Raw genomic sequence first — 26,462 nt, forward strand, 5'->3', positions numbered from 1 at the left:
ATGGGCAACAGAGCGAGTCTTTCTTTCCTCCATACTCCATAGCATTATATAAGAATACACACACAGAAGTCACGTGACAGTGCAATAAAAGACTTTATTTGCTCTATGTACAATATACTGTCAGCCATTTGTTTGAATACGTTCTTACATAAGGGGCCAGTGACAAAGCCGCCACCGGGAGGCGCCGTACACGAAGTACATGAGGTAACGCAGGCGGCTGCGCTCAGTAGAACTGGTGCTTGCTTTGCTGTTGTTGTCTGTTGGCCATGTGCATGAGTCTCAGGAGGAGATCGCTGGCGGAGCCGTCCTTCTGGGTCATGTTCTGCTCCGGGGACACCCGTCTCCTGTCACTGTCCTCATCCAGGCAGCTGGAGTCCACAATGCAGGTGTCTGCGGGAGGACATTACGGGAACAAGGAGTTATCCTCAAAATATTTTGCTACATTGCAGTTTCAGGCTGGAATGTTCTACTGAATTAGGCTGCATTCACACCACGTTTTTGCAATACTGTTCCCGTATCAGGTTTTTAATGAAAAACTGATTCCTCAAAACCTGACTAAACTGTATCAAAACGCGTGAACATATTTTAACCCGTATACGGTTAAAAACTGGTTGGTATACGGTTAAAAACCCGTATACGGTTAAAAACCGTATACAGTTTGAAAAATGATGTCCGGTTGCATCCGTTCTTTAAGAAAAAAAATATATATATACGTTTTTAATGTTTCACTCCATTATGAATAAAGTTTCACTTGTTTGATTGAAATTCCAAGAAAAAAAACTGCAAAGTCAAAAACTGTATGGTGCAAACCGGATGGAACCATAAGCACAAACAGTTCTGTACGGTTCCCATTGACTCCCATATTTTAAAAACAACGTATACGGTTTAATACAGTTTTTCACGTGGACCAAAAACCGTGGTAGACTACGGTTTTGGGTACGGGGGAAAAAAAACTGACAAAACCGTACAGGGTGCAAAACGGACACAACCTGATGCATGATTTGGCATACGGTTTTCAATGGAGAGTCAATGCATACGGTTTTCAATATGGTTCCGTACGGTTTTCACATAGAAAACGTATACGGGAACTTTGATGTGAACGCACCCTTAAAGGGGTACTTTTTTTTAAATGAGCTGATGCCAGAAAGTTAAACAGATTTGTATATGACTTCTATTAAAAAATCTTTACCCTTCCAGTACTTTTTAGCAGCTGTATGCTACAGAGGAAATTCTTTTCTTTTTACATTTTTAATGTAATTTAATTTTTTGTCTTGTCCACAGTGCTCTCTGCTGACACCTGCTGACCTGTCCATATCAGGAACTGTCCAGAGCAGCATAGGGTTGCTGTGGGGATTTTCTCCTGCTCTGGACAGTTCCTGAAAGGGGCATCAGATAGCACTGTGGACAAGACAAAAAAGAAATTTAAAAATAAAAGAATTGCCTCTGTAATATACAGCTGCTAAAAAGTACTGGAAGGGTAAATATTTTTCAATAGAAGTCATTTACAAATCTGTTTAACTTTCTGGCACCAGTTGATTAAAAAACAAAAAATGTTTTCCACCGGTGTACCCCTTTAAGCCAGTGTCTTCTAACCAGCTGTTGCAAAACTACAACTACCAGCATGCCCGGACAGCCGAAGGCAACAGCTGGAGACTCATCGGTTGGGGAAATACTGAGTTAAAGGGGTATTCCAGGAAAAAAAAAAAGTATATATATATATATATATATATATATCAACTGGCTCCAGAAAGTTAAACAGATTTGTAAATTACTTCTATTAAAAAATCTTAATCCTTTCAATAATTATCAGCTGCTGAAGTTGAGTTGTTGTTTTCTGTCTGGCAACAGTGCTCTCTGCTGACATCTCTGCTTGTCTCGGGAACTGCACAGAGTAGAAGAGGTTTGCTATGGGGATTTGCTTCTAAACTGGGCGGTTCCTGAGACACGTGTCATCAGAGAGCACTTAGACAGAAAAGAACAACTCAACTTCAGCAGCTCATAAATACTGAAAGGATTAAGATTTTTTTTTTTAATAGAAGTAATTTACAAATCTGTTTAACTTTCCGGAGCCAGTTGATATATAAAGAAAAGTTTTTTCCTGGATAACCCCTTTAAGCTAAAGCAATAGGTTTATATGGACCACAGACTTACCATATATTGAGTATCTGAAAACTTAGCTCTGCTACATTCGGCAAACACAGCTCTGCTGCATCTCGAATGCTCAGCTCTGTAGCATCTGTCACAGTATGCCTACTGCACCTGTCATATATAGCTCTTTTACATCTAACAAGCTCTGCTGCTTACGACAAGCTTGGTTCTGCTATATCTCCCAAAACACCCCTTTAAAGGGGTTAACTGGTGTCAGAAAGTTAAACAGATTTGTAAATTACTTCTATTAAAAAATCTTAATCCTTCCTGTACTAATTAACTGCTGAATACTACAGCAGGAATTCTTTTCTTTTTGAAACACAGAGCTGTCTGTTGACATCACGAGCACAGTGCTCTCTGCTGACATCTCTGTCCATTTTAGGAACTATGGATTTTGTAGATTGGAGGACCTTTTTAATAATACTACTACTAATATTAATAGTAGTAGCAGTGGGGGGTGATCATAGTAGTAGTAGAAGAAGAAGTAGTGGAGGTAAAATTCTTAGTATTAAAATTAGTAATAATAATAATAGTTCTAATATTGTTTCTAAATATTTGTATTACTATTATTAGTAAGAAAAATGTAAAAATCCAGCTCCCAATAAATGTGTGATTAAAAGTCCAAAAATGTATTAATTATAGTAAAAAATGAAATCCAAATGGGGTGGTTAAAAGCATAGCAGAAACTCCGACGCGTTTCAAACCCTATGGCTCTTAGTCATGGCACCATGCCATGACTAAGAACCATATGGTTCGAAACGCGTCGGAGTTTCTTCTATGCTTTTAACCACCCCATTTGGATTTCATTTTTTACTATGATTAATACATTTTTGGACTTTTAATCACATTTTTTGAGAGCTGGATTTTTCTCTTTTTTTTTTTTTTTTTTTGAGGACTTGGATATCTGTTCTGTGCTTCCAAGTATATTTGAAGTTCTTCCTAATTAAGGACATCTACAGGCGGTGAGCTGTTTTTTTCTATATATTGACTTAAACTATTATTAGTAATTATTATTAGCATTGATAGTAATATATAAGTAGGTAGTCATGTTAGAATATTTAATTAATTGGCATTAATAGTAGAGGAATTATTTTTATAGTAATAATATTTGAGGCAGCAGTTATAATGTTATAATACGTTTCAATCAGTAATCTTTTAGAAGTTCTGTTATTATAATTTACATATATATATATATATATATATATATATATATATATATAAATGTCATTTATACTAATTTATATAATATATTTGAAATTAATTTATATTCATAGAAATCATTTTAATAGTTCTGTTACTACATATATATATATATATATATATATATATATATATAAATGTTATTTATACTAATTTATATTATATATTTGAAATTAATTTATATTCATAATAATCATTTTAATAGTTGTTACTACATATATATATATATATATATATATATATATATATACCGGTATATATAAATGTTATTTATACTAATTTATATAATTGAAATTAATTTATATTCATAGAAATCATTTTAATAGTTCTGTTACTACATATATATATATAAATGTTATTTATACTAATTTATATAATATATTTGAAATTAATTTATATTCATAGAAATCATTCTAGTAGTTCTGTTACTACATATATATATATATAAATGTTATTTATACTAATTTATATTATATAGTTGAAATTAATTTATATTCATAGTAATCATTTTAGTAGTTCTGTTATTATGATTTATTTATTTATGTTTATAAAAAAATGTATGATTTATATTAATTTATATTATACTATATTTAAAATTGATTTGTATTATTAGTAATCATTTGAGTAGTTATATTATTGTTATTATTTTTTTTAATTAAATGTACAGTATTTATCTTTATTATTTTATTAGTATTTCTATCATTATTATTATTATTATGATACATTTTTTTTTAAAACATCAATTTATATTAATTTATATTATAACATTTTCAATACATTCATATTATAGTAGCAATTTTAGTAGTTCTTTGATTTTTTTTATTGTAGAATTATATTTTACAACCTGACAGATTTGGGATCTGAATACAATTTAAGTAAATATATTTAAATATATTAATCACTGTTGCCTCCTGTGGATCAGTGATCTCCAAACTGTGGACCTCGAGGTGTTGCACAACCACAACTCCCAGTATGCCTGGACAGCCAATGGCTGTCCGGACATGCTGGGAGTTGTAGTTTTACAACATCTGAAGGTCCACAGTTTGGTGACGAATGCTATAGATCACATGAAGACACCCTTGAATCCGAGGGCATGTAGAACATGAATACACAAAGACCTCCAGCTCCAAAATTTGTTAAAAACATTTTAGTAAAAACACATTACTGGTAGAGCTAACGCGTTTCGGACACTGTCCTTAATCATGACTAAAAGAAAAACACAATAGCAATTGCAAATCGTAAGATGTTCACATTATACAAACTATGTATAAAGTATGTATCTTAATTTGCAAATGCAACTGTGTTCTTTTACCCATGATTAAGGATAGTGAACCATCCGAAACCCTTCGGTTCAATAAAGTTTTAGAACGTGAATATCGGCTCAGTTAAAACTGGATACAAGATGGTCCCTTCTCACATCACAGACTTCATCACTGTACATTCCTTCCAGCCTGTGGTACTACAACTACTATCATCATCCACTAGTTGGATGTGCAGAACCAACTCTGCTACATAAGGTTGGACACTGTTCTCCAAATTTTTAGCCGAATGAATTATGCCAATGTTCTTCTCCTTCCCCAGAAGACGACTTACCGTCACTGCAGCATATTCCCGGTGCGGCACATCGGCCTCCGCTGCTGCAGGGTTTCCCACCGGCCTCACAAGGGGAAGGTAAGTAGTTTTCTTCCACACAACGAAGAGTTTCAGGGGTCCCAACGTAACATCCCAGATCTTCTCCACAGCAGATGCTTGGTCCAAAGCAGTTCCCTCTATTCCCCGGGCCACATGGTATACACTGCGAAGAACAATCCACTGTGGTCACCATATACCTATGACTTATGACCTGACAGCAACCACCAATAGGGGGCGCTTACACGTATGCATTTATACAGCTAACACTGACTTTTGTACAATAAAACAGCACATCATTTAGCATGAATGGTATTTGTGTATATGTAGTGGCTTTGTTTATTTGTATAGCAAATAGGCTTATGTATGTGTAACTAATTTAACCATTATTTATGTGTACGGTATAGTGGCATTATGTGTGTGTACAATATGATTGTGCTATTTATATTACCTATTTATGGTGGTTATTGTTGTGTGTACAATAAAGCAGTGTTATTTATACTGACTATATCTTAAGAATAGTTATATCTACTGTATGGCAGTGTCATTTATTAGCCATGAGCGTCAGGGGCCATATTCGAATTTGCGATATTTCGCGAAATTCGCATATTCGCTTTGTTCGTTCTCTTTTTTCATGCAAAAATTCTTAAGGAAATTTGCATAGTGCTCATGCACGATTATATTTTTCACCTAAAAGAAGGGAGGGATCAGTGTCCAGTCTGGAAGTGCTGATATTCGCATAAATATTCGCATAAATTTGCATAAATAAAAAACAAATATTCATCATTACAAATATACATTATTCAAAAAAATAAAGGGAACACTAAGATAACACATTCTAGATCTGAATGAATGAACTAATCATATTAAATACTTTCATCTTTACATAGCTGAATGCGCTGACAACAAAATCACAAAAATTATCAATGGAAATCAAATTTATCAACCCATGGAGGTCTGGATATGGAGTCACACTCAAAATCAAAGTGGAAAACCACCCTACAGGCTGATCCAACTTTATGTAATGTCCTTAAAACAAGTCACAATGAGGATCAGTAGAGTGTGTGGCCTCCACGTGCCCGTATGACCTCCCTACAATGCCTGGGCATGCTGCTGATGAGATGGCGGATGGTCTCCTGAGGGACGTCCTCCCAGACCTGGACTAAAGCATCCGCCAACTCCTGGACAGTCTGTGGTGCATGGAGCGAGACATGATGTCCCAGATGTGCTCAATCGGATTCAGGTCTGGGGAACGGGCGGGCCAGTCCATAGCACCAATGCCTTCCTCTTACAGGAACTGCTGACACACTCCAGCCACATGAGGTCTAGCATTGTTTTGCATTAGGAGGATCCCAGGACCAACTGCACCAGCACATGGTCTCACAAGGGGTCTGAAGATCTCATCTCGGTACCTAATGGCAATCAGGCTACCTCTGGCAAGCACATGGAGAGCTGTGCGGCCACCCCACACCATTACTGAAATGCCACCCCACACCATTACTGACCCACCGCCAAACCGGTCATGCTGGAGGATGTTTCAGGCAGAAGAACGTTCTCCACGGCGTCTCCAGACTCACATCTGTCACATGTGCTCAGTGTGAACCTGCTTTCATCTGTGAAGAGCACAGGGCACCAGTGGCGAATCTGCCAATCTTGGTGTTCTCTGGCGAATGCCAAAGTCCTGAGGACACATGCACATTTGTTGCCTGCTGGAGGTCATTTTGCAGGGCTCTGACAGTGCTCCTCCTGCTTCTCCTTGCACAAAGGCGGAGGTAGCGGTCCTGCTGCTGGGTTGATGCCCTCCTACTGCCTCCTCCTCGTCTCCTGATGTACTGGCCTGTCTCCTGGTAGTGCCTCCATGCTCTGAACACTACTCTGACAGACACAGTAAACCTTCTTGCCACAGCTCGCATTGATGTGCCATCCTGGATAAGCGGTACTACCTGAGCCACTTGTGTGGGTTGTAGACTCCGTCTCATGCTACCACTAGAGTGAAAGCACCGCCAGCATTCAAAAGTGACCAAAACATCAGCCAGGAAGCAGAGGAACTGAGAAGTGGTTTGTGGTCACCACCTGCAGAACCACTCCTTTTATTGGGTGTGTCTTGCTAATTGCTTATAATTTCCACCTGTTGTCTGTTCCATTTGCACAACAGCATGTGAAATTGATTGTCGATCAGTGTTTCTTCCTGAGTGGACAGTGTGATTTAACAGAAGCGTGATTGACTTAGAGTTACATTGTGTTGTTTAAGTGTTCCCTTTATTTTTTGGAGTATAATGTATAAAAATATTTGTGAAATCGCGAATTGCGCTCAACACTTTCATTTATGTATAGTACAGAAGTGCATTACTGCATGTACATGCAGTACATGCAGTAATGCACATCTGTACTATACATAAATTATAGTGTTGAGCGCATATATTCAAAATGCTAATTTTTACTGCAAATAACGGCACTTCGCTTTGTTATGTGTGTGTCTTGTATAGTCTTGTATAGTTGCATTATTTGTGTTAAATAACATTACAGTGTGGCAGTGTTATCTTGCTTATAAGGTGGTAATAGTTATGTGTACTGTATGGCAGTGTTATTTATATTGTTTATATTGTGGTAATAGTTATGTGTACTGTATGGCAGTGTTGTTTATATGGTTTATTTAGTAGTAATATTCATGTGTACTGTATGGCAGTGTTATTTATATTGTTTATATTGTGGTAATAGATATGTGTACTGTATGGCAGTGTTGTTTATATGGTTTATTTAGTAGTAATATTCATGTGTACTGTATGGCAGTGTTATTTATATTGTTTATATTGTGGTAATAGTTATGTGTACTGTATGGCAGCATTATTTATATTGTTTATGTGGTTGTAATATTTATGTGTACTGTATGGCAGCCTTATTTATTTTGTTTATTTGATGGTAATAGCTGTATGTACAATATGACAGCATTATATATGTGTACTCTGTAGATATGTGCACTGTTGGGCAGTGTTATTTTGTATTCTACATAATGGCATTAGTTATGTACACAGTGTGGCAGTGTTATATCTCTATCTATCTATCTATTTATATATATTGTAGATATGTGTACTGTGTAATCTTTTGTGTACTTCATGGCTTTGTTATGTGTGTGTCTTCTATAGTTGCATTAAATGTTGTGTTGTGTTAAATTGCATTACAGTATGGCAGTGTTATATTGCTTATATGGTGGTAATGGTTATGTGTACTGCATGGCAGTGTTATTTATATTGCTTATATGGTGGTAATAGTTATGTGTACTGTATGGCAGTGTTATTTATATTGCTTATATGGTGCTGATAGTTATGTGTACTGTATGGCCGTGTTATTTATATTGTTTATGTTGTGGTAACAGTTATGTGTACTGTATGGCAGTGATATTTATATTGCTTATATGGTGATAATAGTTATGTGTACTGTATGGCCGTGTTATTTATATTGTTTATGTTGTGGTAACAGTTATGTGTACTGTATGGCAGTGTTATTTATATTGCTTATATGGTGATAATAGTTATGTGTACTGTATGGCAGTGTTATTTATATTGTTTATGTTGTGGTAACAGTTATGTGTACTGCATGGTCGTGTTATTTATATTGTTTATATTGTGGTAATAGTTGTGTGTACTATATGGCAGTGTTATTTATATGGTTTATATTGGGGTAATAGATATGTGTACTGTATGGCAGTGTTATTTATATTGTTTATATTGTGGTAATAGTTATGTGTACTATATGGCAGTGTTATTTATATGGTTTTTATTGTGGTAATAGATATGTGTACTGTATGGAAGTGTTATTTATATTGTTTATATTGTGGTAATAGTTATGTGTACTGTATGGCAGTGTTATTTATATGGTTTATATTGTGGTAACAGTTATGTGTACTGTATGGCAGTGTTATTTATATTGTTTATGTTGTGGTAATAGTTATGTGTACTGTATGGCAGTGTTATTTATATTGTTTATGTTGTGGTAATAGTTATGTGTACTGTATGGCAGTGTTATTTATATTGTTTATGTTGTGGTAATAGTTATGTGTACTGTATGGCAGTGCTATTTATATTGTTTATGTTGTGGTAATAGTTATGTGTACTGTATGGCAGTGTTATTTATATGGTTTATATTGTGGTAATAGTTATGTGTACAGTATGGCAGTGTTATTTATATGGTTTATATTGTGGTAATAGTTATGTGTACTGTATTTCAGTGTTATTTATATTGTTTATGTTGTGGTAATAGATATGTGTACTGTATGGCAGTATTATTTATATTGTTTATGTTTTGGTAATAGTTATGTGTACTGTATGGCAGTGTTATTTATATTGTTTATGTTGTGGTAATAGTTATGTGTACTGTATGGCAGTGTTATTTATATTGTTTATATCGTGGTAATAGTTATGTGTACTGTATGGCAGTGTTGTTTATATTGCGGTAATAGATATGTGTACTGTATAGCAGTGTCATTGTTTGTAATGTAGCTCCTATGTACAATATGGCAATGGTATAACAACATAATATTTTACCCCTGTACGGTAACATTATGAATTCCTTTTATTGTGGCGCTGACTTTGCCTACAGACCACTCTAATACTAGTGAAGGGTTTGCTAAAGGGGGGAGCTCTATAATGAGCTGCTCCCGTAAAACATCAGCTTTTAGACAAGGGACCACAATCTGGGCGCCCGCTATCCCCTTAAAGAGACAACAAGGGTCTCGTCATTGCATAAGTGTTGGAATGTAGAGAAACAAATGCGACTTGTGTATAACCAGATGTAGCAGAGCTGAATATGTGATCACTGTGTTGTTAAATTGATGGACTATGGAAACCTGCCCATCACAAACAAGGTATATCAGCTCTGCTACATATCCTCTCCCTGTACTGTTACTAGTGCAACTATAGCATAATTCAGTGTTTCCCAACCAGGATGCCTCCAGCTGTTGCAAAAATACAACTCCCAACATGCCAGGATGGCTTTTGGCTGTCCAGGCATGCTTGGAGTTGTAGTTATGCAACAGCTGGAGGCACCCTGATTGGGAAACACAAGTATAATTCTATAACCAGATAAGATGTAGAGTCAGATGAGCTGTTCATGGACCTAGACACTACTACAGATGATCATATCTAGCAGAGCTAAATGTATCAAAGATTGTGAGGTGGTTAAGAGGTAGGTAGGTAGGTGAGGTAGGTTTTACTGGCTAAAAGTAGGCAAAAGTTGTGCTACACGACAAACTCAGCTCAAAGAGTCTATTTTAGCAGTCTTCAAACTGTGGCCCTCCAGCTGTTGCAAAACTACAACTCCCAGCATGCCCGGACAGCCGTTGGCTGTCCGGGCATGCTGGGAATTGTAGTTTTGCAACATCTGGAGGGCCACAGTTTGAAGACCACTGGTCTATTTGCATGGGTAAAATATCTGCTGTCCATGGTGCTGAAATCTAACACGTGCTGAATAATTCCTTGAGGGTAATGAGAAAGACCGGAAAAACCAAAGAACAGGTATAGTAGAGCTGAGTTTGTTGTGTGTGGAATGCACAGTAAATTTATATATATATGTATACAATATATGTGTGTGTGTGTGTGTGTGTGTGTGTTGTGTGTGTGTGTGTGACAAAAAAATATATATCTATATATATATATATATATATATATATATATATATATGAATATAACTATATATATATATATATATATATATATATATATATATGTCATGGTTCTTTGTGATCATTGGCAAACCCAACTCTGTTTCATCTGCATTAAAAGTGTTATCTTTGGTTTTACATGGGACTGCACTGGATTGGGACTGCATGTAAGCCTGCCAAGGCTGTCTGGGCATGCTGGTAGTTGTAGTTTAGCAACAGCTGAAGACACACTGGTTGGAAAACCCTGGTTTATAGGATACTAAAATGTAGCAGAGCTGAGTGTGTGCAATGACTAAATGCTGAGCTTGTCATTTGGCACACTGTACAATCTGTAAATTTACACAGGACTACAGGTAAAACCTATTACCTTATCCCGGCCTTAGTACTAAGTGCAACTACCCATTAGGAGACTACCTTCATCTCATGTCTAAATTGGATAAGCTGAGTTTGTCACATGGCATAACCCAGTGTTATATAAAATCACGTGGAAAGTAGATTTACATAGGACTGCAAGTAAGCCTGTTTAGTTACTAACTTGTTATGCCATTTCCATGCACAAGAAAAAAAAGGGTAACCACAATTCCAGCTCAGCTACATCCATAGAATGGCTTTTATTCTATAGGGTACAAATCCTAACACTGTTCTTTACAGATATCTAATGTTCTCCAATCACTCCGCTACTGTAAACACTACAAGTCTCAGCATGCGGTTATAGACAAAGTGTAAGGGCATGTGAGACTGGAACTACTGGAGATCTGTAAGTTGGAGATCAATTGTTCTATCTATTTTTATATGTATATATATATATATATATATATATATATATATATATATATAAATAATATCTATCTATCGCATATCTATCTATCTATATATCTCATATCTATCTATCTCATATCTATTTATCTATCTCATATCTATCTATCTCATATCTATCTCATATCTATCTATCTCATATACATCTATCTATCTATCTCATATCTATCTATCTATCTCATTTCTATCTATCTCATATCTATCTATCTCATATCTATCTATCTCATATCTATCTATCTCATATCTATCTATCTCATATCTATCTCATATCTATCTATCTCATATCTATCTATCTCATATCTATCTCATATCTATCTATCTCATATACATCTATCTATCTATCTCATATCTATCTATCTATCTCATTTCTATCTATCTCATATCTATCTATCTCATATCTATTTATCTATCTCATATCTATCTATCTCATATCTATCTATCTCATATACATCTATCTATCTATCTCATATCTATCTATCTATCTTATTTCTATCTATCTCATATCTATCTATCTCATATCTATCTATCTATCTCATATCTATCTATCTCATATCTATCTATCTCATATCTATCTATCTCATATCTATCTATCTATCTATCTCATATCTATCTATCTACATTATCTATCTCTTTATATCATATCTATCTATTTATCTATATGTCTAAATCATATCTATCTATCTCAGATCTGTCTATCTCATTTATCTATGTATCAATCTCATATCTATCTATCTCATATACATCTATCTATCTATCTATCTATCTCATATCTATCTATCTATCTCATATCTATCTATCTATCTCATATCTATCTATCTCATATCTATCTATCTCATATCTATCTCTCATATCTATCTATCTCTCTATTTCATATCTATCTATCTATCTCATATCTATCTATCTCATATCTATCTCATATCTATCTATCTATCTCATATCTATCTATCTATCTCATATCTATCTATCTCCTATCTATCTATCTATCTCATATCTATCTATCTCTCTATTTCATATCTATCTATCTATCTCATATCTATCTATCTCATATCTATCTCATATCTATCTATCTATCTCATATCTATCTCATATCTATCTATCTCCTATCTATCTATCTCATATCTATCTATCTATCTATCTCATATCTATCTATCTCCTATCTATCTATCTATCTATCTCATATCTATCTATCTATCTCATATGTATCTATCTATCTATCTATCTTATATCTATCTCTCTATCTATCTCATATCTATCTCATATCTATCTCATATCTATCTATCTATCTATCTCATATCTATCTATCTCATATCTATCTATCTATCTATCTATCTCATATCTATCTATCTCATATCTATCTCATATCTATCTATCTATCTCATATCTATCTATCTATCTCATATCTATCTATCTCCTATCTATCTATCTCATATCTATCTATCTATCTATCTATCTATCTCATATCTATCTATCTCCTATCTATCTATCTATCTATCTATCTATCTCATATCTATCTATCTATCTATCTCATATGTATCTATCTATCTATCTATCTATCTTATATCTATCTCTCTATCTATCTCATATCTATCTCATATCTATCTCATATCTATCTATCTATCTATCTCATATCTATCTATCTCATATCTATCTATCTATCTATCTCATATCTATCTATCTATCTATCTCATATCTATCTATCTATCTATCTATCTATCTTATATCTATCTCTCTATCTATCTCATATCTATCTCATATCTATCTATCTATCTATCTCATATCTATCTCTCTATCTATCTCATATCTATCTCATATCTATCTATCTCATATATATCTATCTATCTAAAAAAAAAAAAAGCAATAGCACACAAAAAAATGAAAGAGTATAAGGTAAGGTGCAGGCAACCTGTTAAAGGATCAATTCCAACGATCCATCCAAAGATAAAGAAGATCAGGGCAGCACTCCAATAATGTGAAAAAAGTGAATTTATTCCATCAAAGCAATGTGCAAAACAGCAGCGACGTTTCGATCCTCTCCAGGATCTTTTTCAAGCTCAGCTCAGCTTGAAAAAGATCCTGGAGAGGATCGAAACGTCGCTGCTGTTTTGCACATTGCTTTGATGGAATAAATTCACTTTTTTCACATTATTGGAGTGCTGCCCTGATCTTCTTTTTTTTATCTATCTATCTATCTATCTCTCTATCTATCTATCTATCTATCTATCTATCTCATATCTATCTATTTCATATCTAGCTATCTATCTCATATCTATCTATCTCATATCTATCTATCTCATATCTATCTATCTATGTCATATCTATCTATCTCATATCTATCTATCTCATATCTATCCTATCTATCTATCTATCTATCTATCTATCTATCTATCTATCTATCTCATATCTATCTATTTCATATCTAGCTATCTATCTCATATCTATCTATCTCATATCTATCTATCTAGCTATCTATCTCATATCTATCTATCTCATATCTATCTATCTATCTCATATCTATCTATCTATCTATCTCATATCTATCTATCTCATATCTATCTATCTATCTATCTCATATCTATCTATCTCATATCTATTTCATATCTATCTATCTCATATCTATCTATTTCATATCTATCTATCTCATATCTATCTATTTCATATCTATCTATCTCATATCTATCTATTTCATATCTATATGTCTATCTATCTATCTATCTCATATCTATCTATCTATCTATCTCATATCTATCTATCTCATATCTATCTATCTATCTATCTATCTCATATCTATCTATCTATCTATCTATCTCATATCTATCTATCTCATATCTATCTATCTCTCTATCTTTTTCATATCTATCTATCTATCTCATATCTATCTATCTATCTCATATCTATCTATCTATCTATCTCATATCTATCTATCTCATATCTATATGTCTATCTATCTATCTATCTCTCTATCTTTTTCATATCTATCCATCTATTTTACAGTTTGGCAGGGAATACAAGTTGTATATATCTCACCTGTCGGACTTCTGTATCGGGGTAGGACCTCTTGCCCCCTCTGGGGCAGTTCTGGATGTAGCATGCTGAGGACAAGGCCAGGAGGCAGAGGAAGCAGGCAGGGATGGAGGTGTCAGGCATCCTCTCAGTCTGGGGAGGCAGCAGTGATGGGAGGAAGGTCTGCTGTGCTCTTCTGTACCAGTGCTCTCCACTTCTGGAGGAGATCCTTTATATACTCCATTCATTTATTCTTAATGCCGACGTAATTGTTTGTGTCCTATTGTTGTGCTGCCTGCATTACCCTGCAAACAATGAGTGACAAGCAATTAGCAGGAGGCGCACAGGGGCGAGAGGGATCATTGTCAGGGACATTAGGGACCCCCCAAAACTGCATGGCCAAACCTCAACACCTTTATATCCCATACATGTGTACAGATAGGGGAGAAGAGAGAGAGTTTATAGAAAGAATGTATAGATAGATAGATAGATAGATAGATAGAGAGATAGATAGATAGATAGATAGATAGAGAGATAGATAGATATGAGAGAGATAGATAGATATGAGATAGAGATAGATAGATATGAGATAGAGATAGATAGATATGAGATAGAGATAGATAGATATGAGATAGAGATAGATAGATATGAGATAGAGATAGATAGATATGAGATAGAGATAGATAGATAGATAGATATGAGATAGATAGATAGATAGATATGAGATAGATAGATAGATAGATATGAGATAGATAGATAGATATGAGATAGAGAGATATGAGATAGAGAGATATGAGATAGATAGATATGAGATAGATATGAGATAGATAGATAGATATGAGATAGATAGATATGAGATAGATAGATATGAGATAGATAGATAGATATGAGATAGATAGATAGATATGAGATAGATAGATAGATAGATAGATAGATAGATATGAGATAGATAGATAGATGTGAGATAGATATGAGATAGATAGATAGATATGAGATAGATATGAGATAGATATGAGATAGATAGATAGATATGAGATAGATAGATATGAGATAGAGAGAGAGAGAGAGAGAGAGAGAGATGAGAAAGCTAGAGAGAGAGAAAGAGAGAGACATATAAGATAGATAGAGAGATAGAGAAGAGAGAGAGAGAATGAAAGAGAGAGGGAAGGAGAGGATGAGAGAGAGAGAGAGAGAGATTTCATATAAGAGAGTTCATATAATTTGTGATACAAAGAAGCAACATGTCACTGGAATAATGGAGAATAAGTTCATCTTTTTTCACATCCTTTGTGTGCTGCTGGCATCTGGAATTATACTGTATATCTGGCAGTGAGCTCTTCACCAATACCTCCAAACCAGCCTGCACCGGAACTACATGTGGAATTCTAGATAGATATGAGATAGATAGATATGAGATAGATATGAGATAGATATGAGATAGATAGATATGAGATAGATAGATATGAGATAGATATGAGATAGATAGATATGAGATAGATATGAGATAGATAGATATGAGATAGATATGAGATAGATATGAGATAGATAGATAGATATGAGATAGATATTAGATAGAGATAGATAGATATGAGATAGATAGATAGATAGAGATAGATAGATATGAGATAGATAGATAGATAGATAGATATGGGATAGATAGATATGAGATAGATAGACAGATAGATATGAGATAGATAGATATGAGATAGATATGAGATAGATAGATAGATAGATAGATAGATATGAGATAGATAGATAGATAGATATGAGATAGACAGATAGATATGAGATAGATAGATATGAGATAGATAGACAGATAGATATGAGATAGATAGATAGATATGAGATAGATAGATATGAGATAGATAGATAGATATGAGATAGATAGATATGAGATAGATAGATAGATATGAGATAGATAGATATGAGATAGATATGAGATAGATAGATAGATAGATAGATAGATATGAGATAGATAGATATAGATATGAGATAGAAATATGAGATAGATAGATAGATAGATAGACAGATAATAGATGGATGGATGCATATGGGATATGAGACAGATATATGACGTATGTGAGATAGCTAAATATATTTTGTAATATATATATTGTACTTTCAACATATTTTCAAAAAATCCTGTCTGATTTGTTTATATTAACCCTTCAGAGTGAGAACAAGGGGATTTTATCACTCTCAGTTTTTTTGAGCCAATGAGAGGACCCTCCTTGGTGCACAGCTCTTTCTCATTTTTAGGGGCAGGACCAGAGCTGGACTATTTGCCAGCAGTGCACAAACAGGTACTTCTTTTCCCTTTCTAGTCTACACAATTTCTGAACAGCAGTAACTCTTCTCTTTGATACCATGACATGTGCTGGTGAAGGAGCATTGGACTAAAATGTCTTTGTGCTGGGGGATGATTTACAATAATGTACTATAGATGGTATGTGGTGGCAGGAGTTACTGATGCAATGGCTTTGCAGGTTCTATGTGAGTAGAAATTAAAGAAACAGCAAGAAACCAAGGAAAGGGTTACACTAAGACTGAACTGCTGTTGCTGCTGCTGGTGAAGGTAATATCATGATTTCAAGCCTGCAGACTAAAGCAAGAGGGAAGGGTAAAATGACAGTCAGTAGGCAGAACTGCATGTAACAGTACAAACACAAGAATTTACACAAGGTACAGCTGCACAGAAGAAGAAGGAAGACTTAAATTACGATTCAATAAGTGCAGATCCTCTGGAGGATGCAGACAGGCTTGCAAATTGAAGGCACACGGACTGAGACAAACAACAGGCAGAACACAGCAAATTTTAGAGAAGTGTTTCACCTGGCGGCCTATACATTAGGACTATTTTCTGGGGTAAGGAGTCAATTTTGGTAAAGGAAGGAATCAAAAGGGCTAAAGGGGTTATAAATAAAAACATGTAAACAAAAAAACAACAAAACTAAAAAAATAAAGAAAATTGAATATCGCTAAATGCAGATATGTCCAAAGTATTAAAATACAATGTTACAGACCACGATACACAAAAAACGACAATAAAAACATTAGGGCTCCATCACACCTTGTTTTGGGGATATGGCATCCGGCAGGAGAATGAAAAAAAAAAAACGGTCGTTGCCGTATCCCTGCCGGACTCGGACCGCACTCCTTACACTTTAATGAGCCGGGCGGAGTCGGATAGGCTCATTTTTGCACCGTATCCAGTTTTGTTGCCAGACTGAAAACCGCCGTCTGCCGCGATTTTTAGTCCGGCGATAAAACTGATATGGTTAACAAATGAGACGACCGGAATCCGTCCATCTTATTGAAATGAATGGGACACGGTGCAAGTCCGGCGGGGGATGCGGCAGCAGCCGGGTTTTTAAAGTCTCCCGCCAGATCTGGCTGCCATATCACCCAAAACATTGTGTGAATGAGCCCTAACGTTTACATTTTTCCATAGATGGGGCTATATGAGGATCATATGCAAAACGTGGTGTGAATGAGCCCTTATGGGGGTCAGAATAGGGCAATTTTAAGCGTACTCATTTTCTTTATAAAAAAAATAAAAGAAGTAAACCTTTTTGAAAGTATTCAAATAAAATAAAACTTTATACATTGAGTATTACTGTCATTGGATGGATCTACAGAATAAAGATAATGGGGGAGATTTATCCAAACCTGTGCTGAGAAAAAGTTGACCAGTTGCCCCTAGCAACCAATCAGATCGCTTCTTTCATTTTTTAAAATGTCCTGTGAAAAATGAAAGAAGCAATGTAATTGGTTGCTGTGCAGAGGAAAAGTTAACCAGTCACCCATAGCAACCAATCAGATCGCTTCTTTCATTTTTAAAATGGCCTATGAAAAAATGAAAGAAGCAAGATGATTGGTTGCTATGGGCGACTGGTTAACATTTCCTCTGCACAGCAACCAATCACATCGCTTCTTTCATTTTTAAAATGGCCTATGAAAAATGAAAGAAGCAATATGATTGGTTGCTATGGGCGACTGGTTAACATTTCCTCAGCAACCAATCACATCGCTTCTTTCATTTTTCACAGGCCATTTGAAAAATGAAAGAAGCGATCTGATTGGTTGCTAGGGGCAACTGGGCAACTTTTCCTCAGCACTAGGTTTTGGTAAATCTCCCACATTGTGTGGAAGTGTGGAAACAAAAAAATCAACAAAAGTTGAAAGATTGCATTGTGTTTTTTATTGTTCCATTTTGTCCTTCAAATAAATACCTTTTTTTTTTTTTTGTTTGTTCGTTTTCTGTAAATTTTGTGGTAAATTGAATGATATCATTACAAAGTACAATTGGGCCGGCATAAAACAAGCCCTCGTATGTTGTCTGTGGAGCGAAAACCTGAAAGAGATATGGCTGTAGGTTAATGCAGTGTTTCCCAACCAGTGTGCCTCCAGCTGTTGCAAAACTACAGCTCCCAGCATGCCCGGACAGCCTTCGGCTGTCCGGGCATGCTGGGAATTGTAGTTTTGCAACAGCTGGAGGCACCCTGATTGGGAAACACCAGGTTAATGCGCAGTTTAAACAGGACAGGGAGAGATGACGACCTGTGTACAGCGCTGAGGAATATGTCAGTGCCATATAAATAAAATGAATCATTTTATTGCTCTGCTTATCTCCAACAAAGTGAACTAGCTTCAGTTCCTCGCACCACCTCTGCCAAAAGTGCCACAATAGCAAGACGGGCGCCAGCTTTGCCAATCGGTGGGGGTGCCAGATGTCGGACCCCCGCCGATCAAATATTGATAGCCTATTCAAAGGATAGGCCATCAGTCATTTTAATAAGGGAACATTTGTTGTGAATTCTTATTCCTGTGAAGTACTCGCCTTTAGCAGCAGCCGCCTGACACTAGTTACTAAAGTTCACTTTGCTGTAATCTATCCCCCCCAAGTCATTTTCCAAGACTCCTTCCTTTTCCAGGGTGAAAATTCTGTATATAAATGAGACACTATAGCTATGCTACAACAATATCTTGTCATCTAACCTATATGACACAAAATTAAATAAACCTTCTATAGAACAATTCCAATAATGATAATTCTATTTGTACATATTGGCCCCCACTTGAAGCTTAGAATGACTAATGTAAGAGTCAAGCCATGGGAGGGGGGGGGGATGGTTCTTTACGTGGCGACGGGTGCATTTGGCGCGCAGTCATGGGACCTTGCCACCTGTAAACAGGGGCAAGCACTCTGACGTATCTGTAAGGCGCGACCCCGCCTGAACCTCTCTGTGCAGGCATATGTTACCGGTAAGTGCCTGATCTGGATTCACGGAGGCCTCCGTCTCATCTTCTTATTAGGGAGTGAGTTGGCATATTCAATCTGCCTTGGATTATTCCCTTTTTGATCAGTGTAACGTGTCAGGATGGTTCCCCGAGGAGGAGACGCTGAGGACCTCATCTACGCAGGGGGTGACCCCGGCTATGTGAAATTAAGATGCAACCGAGCAGCAGAGCCATTAATGACGACATCAGCTGCTCCTGGGGGCCATAAACCAGCCACGTCTCCACACCACCACCCCCCCACCATTCATAAACTCAGACTAATATCTGACTGCTGAGATAAGTGGAGAGATCTCCATTGACTTAGTGATGGATGATCTTGGGGACACCGATAAATGGCTCTAAAGGCCTTTCTCTGCTGATGAGATAAGTGCAGTGCCAAGTGATGGATGGGCAGGCTGCATTCCCACATCTATAGGGCGGCGTGATTTCTCCGGACATTATAGTCACCACCAATATCCAAGGAAATCCATTGAGTAGCACTATAGGCAACCTAAAGATGATGCCTCTTATGGCATTTGGTGGGAGGGGAGGGGGCCCATTCTTTCAAATAGGTGGAACATTTGGCAACTGTCTGGAGAACCCACAATCAAGGGCATAAAAAGGAGGTACAAAGGGTAGGTCCATCTTTTTCTGCAAGGTTGCACCCAGTCCCAGGAACCTGAGGAGCCCTTTTGGTCTCTCTTAGGGGACTAGTATTAAAAATGATGCATATTAGTTTGTATGGTTGCATACAGGAGCCTGAGGGGCCCATTAGATTTCTCTCTCTATAAGGAGACCAGTATTATAAAATGAAGAATATTAGTTGATACAGTTACACCCAGGCCCAGGAGCCTGAGGAGTCCATAAGGTCTCTCTCTTATATAAGGAGACCCGCACTATAAATAATACATATTAGTTAGTACAGTTGCACGCAGGCCAAGAAGCCTGAGGGGCCCATTAGATTTCTCTCTCTCTATAAGGAGATCACCATTATTAATGAGACCAGTATTGTAAAAGAAGCATATTATTTGGTATGGTTGCACCCAGGCCCGTCGCTACAGGACAGGCAAACCAAGCAATTGCTTGGGGCCCCGAGCAGAGCCGGTGCTTGCCCGTCCTGTAGCGATGGGGCAATTCCCCCCATCACTTTTAAGGACATCCCTGTGTCCCGAAAGATGTTTTCGGGACACACGGATGCCCCCGTTAACTCTCTGCGGCTCCGCATTAAGTTTAAAAACGCAGGGGCCGCTGTGAGAGAGCGCATGCCGGGACATCAAAGATGTCCCGCGCGTGCACCCATAGCAATGGAGACGCAGAAGACCGGAGCATCAAGGAGGAAGACGCGCACTGGCCAGCTTGGTAACTCTGCTGCACCTAACGTGGGGGGAACTCTGCTGCACCTAACGTGGGGGGAACTCTGTTGCACCTAACGTGGGGGAACTGTGCTTCACCTAACATGGGGGGAACTGTTCTACACCTAACGTGGGGGGAACTGCTGCACCTAACGTGGGGGGGAACGGTGCTGCACCTAACGTGGGGGAACTGTGCTGCACCTAATGTGGGGGGAACTGTCCTGCACCTAATGTGGGGGGAACTGTGCTGCACCTAATGTGGGGGCCTCGTATCGACGTTCGCTCACATCGCGCTCCCAGAATTCAAGGGCCGGCGTACGTCCTGACGCCGGCCCTAGAGTGTGATGTGAGTGAACATCAAGGGGGGGGCTTCATTTCCATTTTGCTTGGGGCCCCCAAATTCCTTCAAATGGCCCTGGTTGCACCCAGGAGCCTGAGGGGCCCATTAGATTTTTCTCTTTGTAAGGAGACCAGTTTTATAAGTGAAGGATATTAGCTGGTATGGTTACCCCCAGGATCAGGAGTCTGAGGAGCCCATTTGTTATCTCTTATATAAGGAGACCAATACTATAAATGAAGCTTATTAGTGCAGTTGCACCCAAGCCCAGGTGCCTAAGGAGCCCATTTGTCTCTCTTATATAAGGAGGCCAATACTATAACTGAAGCCTATTAGTGCAGTTGCACCCAAGCCCAGGTGCCTAAGGAGCCCATTTGTCTCTCTTATACAAGGAAGCCAATTCTATAAATGAAGCATATAAGTTGGGGCCCCAAATTCAGATTTTGCACTGGGGCCCCACATCTTTAGGCCTCTGCCCACAACGTCTGTGTATTACACATGGAACCCATTCATTTCCATGGACATTGTGTAATTCTTCCTTTGTCCCCTGAACACTTGTCTACCAGGTTCCTACTGCAAATTACAGATGATCCTTCTATTAAGGGCAACCTGTGATCATCTTATTATTGGACGAGGTTCCTGCTCAAAATATAGGCATTTATGGACATTATGTAATTCTTCATTTCCCCTGTGGCGGCGCTGCATCATTAATGAACACTTGTTTCCAAGTCCTTCTGCAAATTACTGATGATCTTTCAGAAATCTGTGATCAGCTTATTGTTGGGGGAGGTTCCCACCAAAAATATAGGGTTTACATCTGCAACATCTGATGGAATATTTCAGCAACTTTTAAGCTTTTTCTTCTTTTTTGGTCAAATAAATTCTACTTTGGAAATAGCGATAGATTCATATGTCTTGTTTTGAAGTTTCAGCCAAATACAACTTTGATGCATAAAGTTTCACAGATATTGACTAGACATGCGGCAGTATCCCAACTTAACATTTGCAGCATAAGGCTGGGGCTACTGGCGATTTGCACTGCCAAAATACACTGTGTGGGTAGTACTGCATCACTGCTAATGCTACCATGACATATCCACCTTGTGTGAACACAGCCTAAGCCATAAATCATCCACTCAATGTATCATTGACTTACAACCTCCCCATTAGTATACAATTGAGGAAACAATTTGCCTTGATTGAGATTCTCTTTAGGTAAATCAATTGTATCAGCAGATCAAGTAAAATCTATTGCAGTGCGTCATTTTATTAGATTCTAATCTAATAGTGGAGAATTCAACCCATCGTGCTCCAGAAACATCGTGAAGAACGTCGCCTCTATCAGTTCACCTCCATCAGTTCTCCCATTCACGTCTTGTTCCATAAACCTGGACAACTTAAAAATTATGAAATCATAGACTGTCAAGGGTAGTTTTTGAAAAATAAAATACTTTAAAAGCGACTTTTTAAATATAAAAATATCTTAAAAGCTGAATACACGAATATGTGTGTTTGGAAAGCTGGAAGCAGTTGTCCGGTGGTGGTCGTGTGGCAAAGGTGTTGGTCTAAAGTATATGGCAGTGGTGGCAGTGGCAATGGTAGTGTAGAGTGTAGTGTGGTGATCCATGGGGGTTTATTGTGGTGGAGGTTCAGTAGTGGAAATGGTGGTGGTGTGGTAGAATGGTTGCTCATGATGATGATGATATATTGGATTAGGGTAGGTCAATGGGGTGTAAAGACAATGGTAGTGGTGTGGTGGTGAGGCAATAGTGGTAGTAGTATGGATGTTTACTATGATTCTGGTGTATTATATAGTGGTTAGCCAATATGGTGTGATGATGTTGTTGGTGATGTGTTCATCTTGGTTGTGGTGTGGTGGGGAGGCAATGGACGTAGAAGTGTGGTTATTCACTATGATCCTGGTGTATTGGATGGTGGTTGGCCAATGGGGTGTAAAGATGTTGATAGAGGTAATGGTGGCCTAATAAAGTAGTGTAAAGAGAAGCAACTGTGCTAGTGGTGTGGTTGCTTGTGTGGTGTCGGGGTGTGAGGTGCAGGGTAGATGCAGGGCAGATGTTATTGCACAAGGGGCAGGTGGTATTAACCCCTTCTTTTTGTGAAACCAGGGCATGATTTAGCCTTAACCACCCGAAGGTAATACTGCTGATCCTGGGTTAGGCAGGGGCAATAAAGACACCAGCGCCAGATTAAGGATAACGGCAGCTTTACTTAGGCAAGAGAGGTGATATAGTGACACAAGGGGATCTCGCAGGCTTGCTGGGACTTTTAGTAGTTAGACTGACTTTAGTGCAGGCCACGGTGACTACAGATGAACTTGACCTAACAGAGATGGTGATTGATGATAAGATGACTTGACTTACTGATGACCGACTTGTGGCTGCAGGACTTTAGGCTTGAGGCCTCCAATGCTCTAGACACAGACACTGGAACAACTTGACTGCACTGGACCTCAGAAACTAACAGAGATTGCAGCCCCTCCCCTTGTTATATAGGGGGGCTGTGACAGGAGCCCATAGGTCACTTGGGGGGTCACCTGGTCACTGGAGCCATCTGGGTAACAATCATGGGGTACAAACATTAAAGCAACAGTACATTAAATGAGGCAAACCTATATACATAATGGGGGTATTCTGCAGGGGAGAGAGCCCTGGGGACATGCAGGGACTCGGGAGGATGGAGGAGCAAAATGGCCACAGGGGCCGCATCCAGTCCTGGAGCATTGCAATTAACGTTCATTTCTAGTCTGAAACTAAGTAAGACCAATGAAAATAAAGAGCTTGTATAATGACCATACACGCTCTGAAGACTTATAAACTTTTATGACTATTTTAGGAACATGACTCGATAACATTACACTTGACTATAACACTCTTTATGCAACTGTTGACACAATATGAGACGGATTGGGCTGCCAGAGGCTTGAGGCCTCCAATGCTAAATTATATAATTAGTGTGTCCTGGGGAGAAGTTTGTTATTCCAAGGGACCCCAGTAGCCAAGGAATTGGGTAAAACTTTTCCCCAGAACACTAGTTGTTACGCCTAGCGCTCCGGGTCCCCGCTCCTCCCCGGAGCGCTCACGGCGTCTTTCTCCCTGCAGCTCCCCGGTCAGTCCCGCTGACCGGGAGCGCTGCACTGTCATGGCCGTTGGGGATGCGATTCGCACAGCGGGACGCGCCCGCTCGCGAATCGCATCCCAGGTCACTTACCCGTTCCCGTCCCCTGCTGTCATGTGCTGGCGCGCGCGGCTCCGCTCTCTAGGGCGCGCGCGCGCCAGCTCCCTGAGACTTAAAGGGCCAGTGCACCAGTGATTGGTGCCTGGCCCAATTAGTTAATTGGCTTCCACCTGGTCCCTGACTATATCTGACCTCCTCCCATGCACTCCCTTGCCGGATCTTGTTGCCCTTGTGCCTAGTGAAAGCGTATTGTGTGTCTAAAGCCTGTGTACCAGAACTTCTGCTATCCACCCTGACTACGAACCTTGCCGCCTGCCCCCGACCTTCTGCTACGTCCGACCTTGCTTCTGTCTACTCCCTTGTACCTCGCCTATCGTCAGCAGCCAGAGAGGTGACCCGTTGCTAGTGGATACGACCTGGTCACTACCGCCGCAGCAAGACCATCCCGCTTTGCGGCGGGCTCTGGTGAAAACCAGTAGTGACTTAGAACCGGTCCACTAGCGCGGTCCTCGCCAATCCCTCTCTGGCACAGAGGATCCACTACCTGCCAGCCGGCATCGTGACAGTAGATCCGGCCATGGATCCCGCTGACGTCCCTCTGCCTTATATCTCTGATATCACCACGGTGGTCGCCCAGCAATCCCGACAGATCGCCCATCTAACCCACCAGCTGTCGGAAGTATTCACCATTGTGCAGCAACTTCAGTCGCAACTTCAGCAGCAATCATCTCCTCCGCCAGCTCCTGCACCCCTTCCGCAGCAAGTGGCCACTCCTAGCCTCCGCCTGTCCTTGCCGGACAAATTTAATGGGGACTCTAAGTTTTGCCGTGGCTTCCTTTCGCAATGTTCCCTGCACATGGAGATGATGTCGGACCAGTTTCCTACTGAAAGGTCTAAGGTGGCTTTCGTAGTCAGCCTTCTGTCTGGAAAAGCTCTGTCATGGGCCACACCGCTCTGGGACCGCAATGACCCCGTCACTGCCTCTGTACACTCCTTCTTCTCGGAAATTCGAAGTGTCTTTGAGGAACCTGCCCGAGCCTCTTCTGCTGAGACTGCCCTGCTGAACCTGGTCCAGGGTAATTCTTCCGTTGGCGAGTACGCCATACAATTCCGTACTCTTGCTTCTGAACTTTCCTGGAATAATGAGGCCCTCTGCGCGACCTTTAAAAAAGGCCTATCCAGCAACATTAAAGATGTTCTGGCCGCACGAGAAACTCCTGCTAACCTGCATGAACTCATTCATCTAGCCACGCGCATTGACATGCGTTTTTCTGAGAGACATCAAGAGCTCCGCCAGGAAAAAGACTTAGATCTCTGGACACCTCTCCCACAGTCTCCACTGCAATCTGCGCCTAGGCCTCCCGCCGAGGAAGCCATGCAAGTGGATCGGTCTCGCCTGACCCTGGAAGAGAGGAATCGCCGTAAGGAAGAGAATCTTTGTCTGTACTGTGCCAGTACCGAACATTTTTTGGTGGATTGCCCTATCCGTCCTCCACGTCTGGGAAACGCACGCTCGCACCCAGCTCTCGTGGGTGTGGCGTCTCTTGATGCTAAGTCGGCTTCTCCACGTCTCACGGTGCCTGTACGGATTTCTACTTCAGCCAGCTCTTCCCTCTCAGCCGTGGCCTGCCTGGACTCTGGTGCTTCTGGGAATTTTATTCGGGAGTCCTTGGTGAATAAATTCCGCATTCCGGTGACCCGTCTTGTCAAGCCACTCCACATTTCCGCGGTCAATGGAGCCAGGTTGGATTGCACCGTGCGTTACCGCACGGAGCCCCTCCTAATGTGCATCGGACCTCATCACGAGAGAATTGAATTTTTGGTCCTTCCCAATTGCACTTCCGAAATT

General features: G+C 39.0%; 1 protein-coding gene across 1 annotated transcript; it reads right to left on the reverse strand.

Annotated features, from left to right (window-relative positions):
- Positions 1–76: 76 nt before the first annotated feature.
- On the reverse strand, positions 77–18,239 carry LOC130300388 (vasotocin-neurophysin VT). Its single transcript, XM_056551537.1, has 4 exons — positions 18,119–18,239; positions 14,474–14,754; positions 4,942–5,143; positions 77–390 (listed from the first exon to the last, which is right to left on the reverse strand). Exons 2-4 carry the CDS (start codon positions 14,591–14,593, stop codon positions 224–226), a joined length of 489 nt encoding a protein of 162 aa, XP_056407512.1. The 5' UTR covers positions 14,594–14,754; positions 18,119–18,239; the 3' UTR covers positions 77–223.
- Between the last annotated feature and the right edge of the window lie 8,223 nt (positions 18,240–26,462).

Source organism: Hyla sarda, chromosome 1 (genome assembly GCF_029499605.1).
Source record: "Hyla sarda isolate aHylSar1 chromosome 1, aHylSar1.hap1, whole genome shotgun sequence".
Lineage (NCBI taxonomy): Eukaryota > Metazoa > Chordata > Amphibia > Anura > Hylidae > Hyla > Hyla sarda.

Coding starts and splice junctions, on each gene's coding strand:
- LOC130300388 (XM_056551537.1), bottom strand. CDS start 14,593: ATGCCTGACACCTCCATCCCTGCCTGCTTCCTCTGCCTCCTGGCCTTG. Junction 5,144..14,473: donor CCGATACAGAAGTCCGACAG/GTGAGATATATA, acceptor TGTTCTTCGCAG/TGTATACCATGTGGCCCGGG. Junction 391..4,941: donor GGGAATATGCTGCAGTGACG/GTAAGTCGTCTT, acceptor GTCCTCCCGCAG/ACACCTGCATTGTGGACTCC.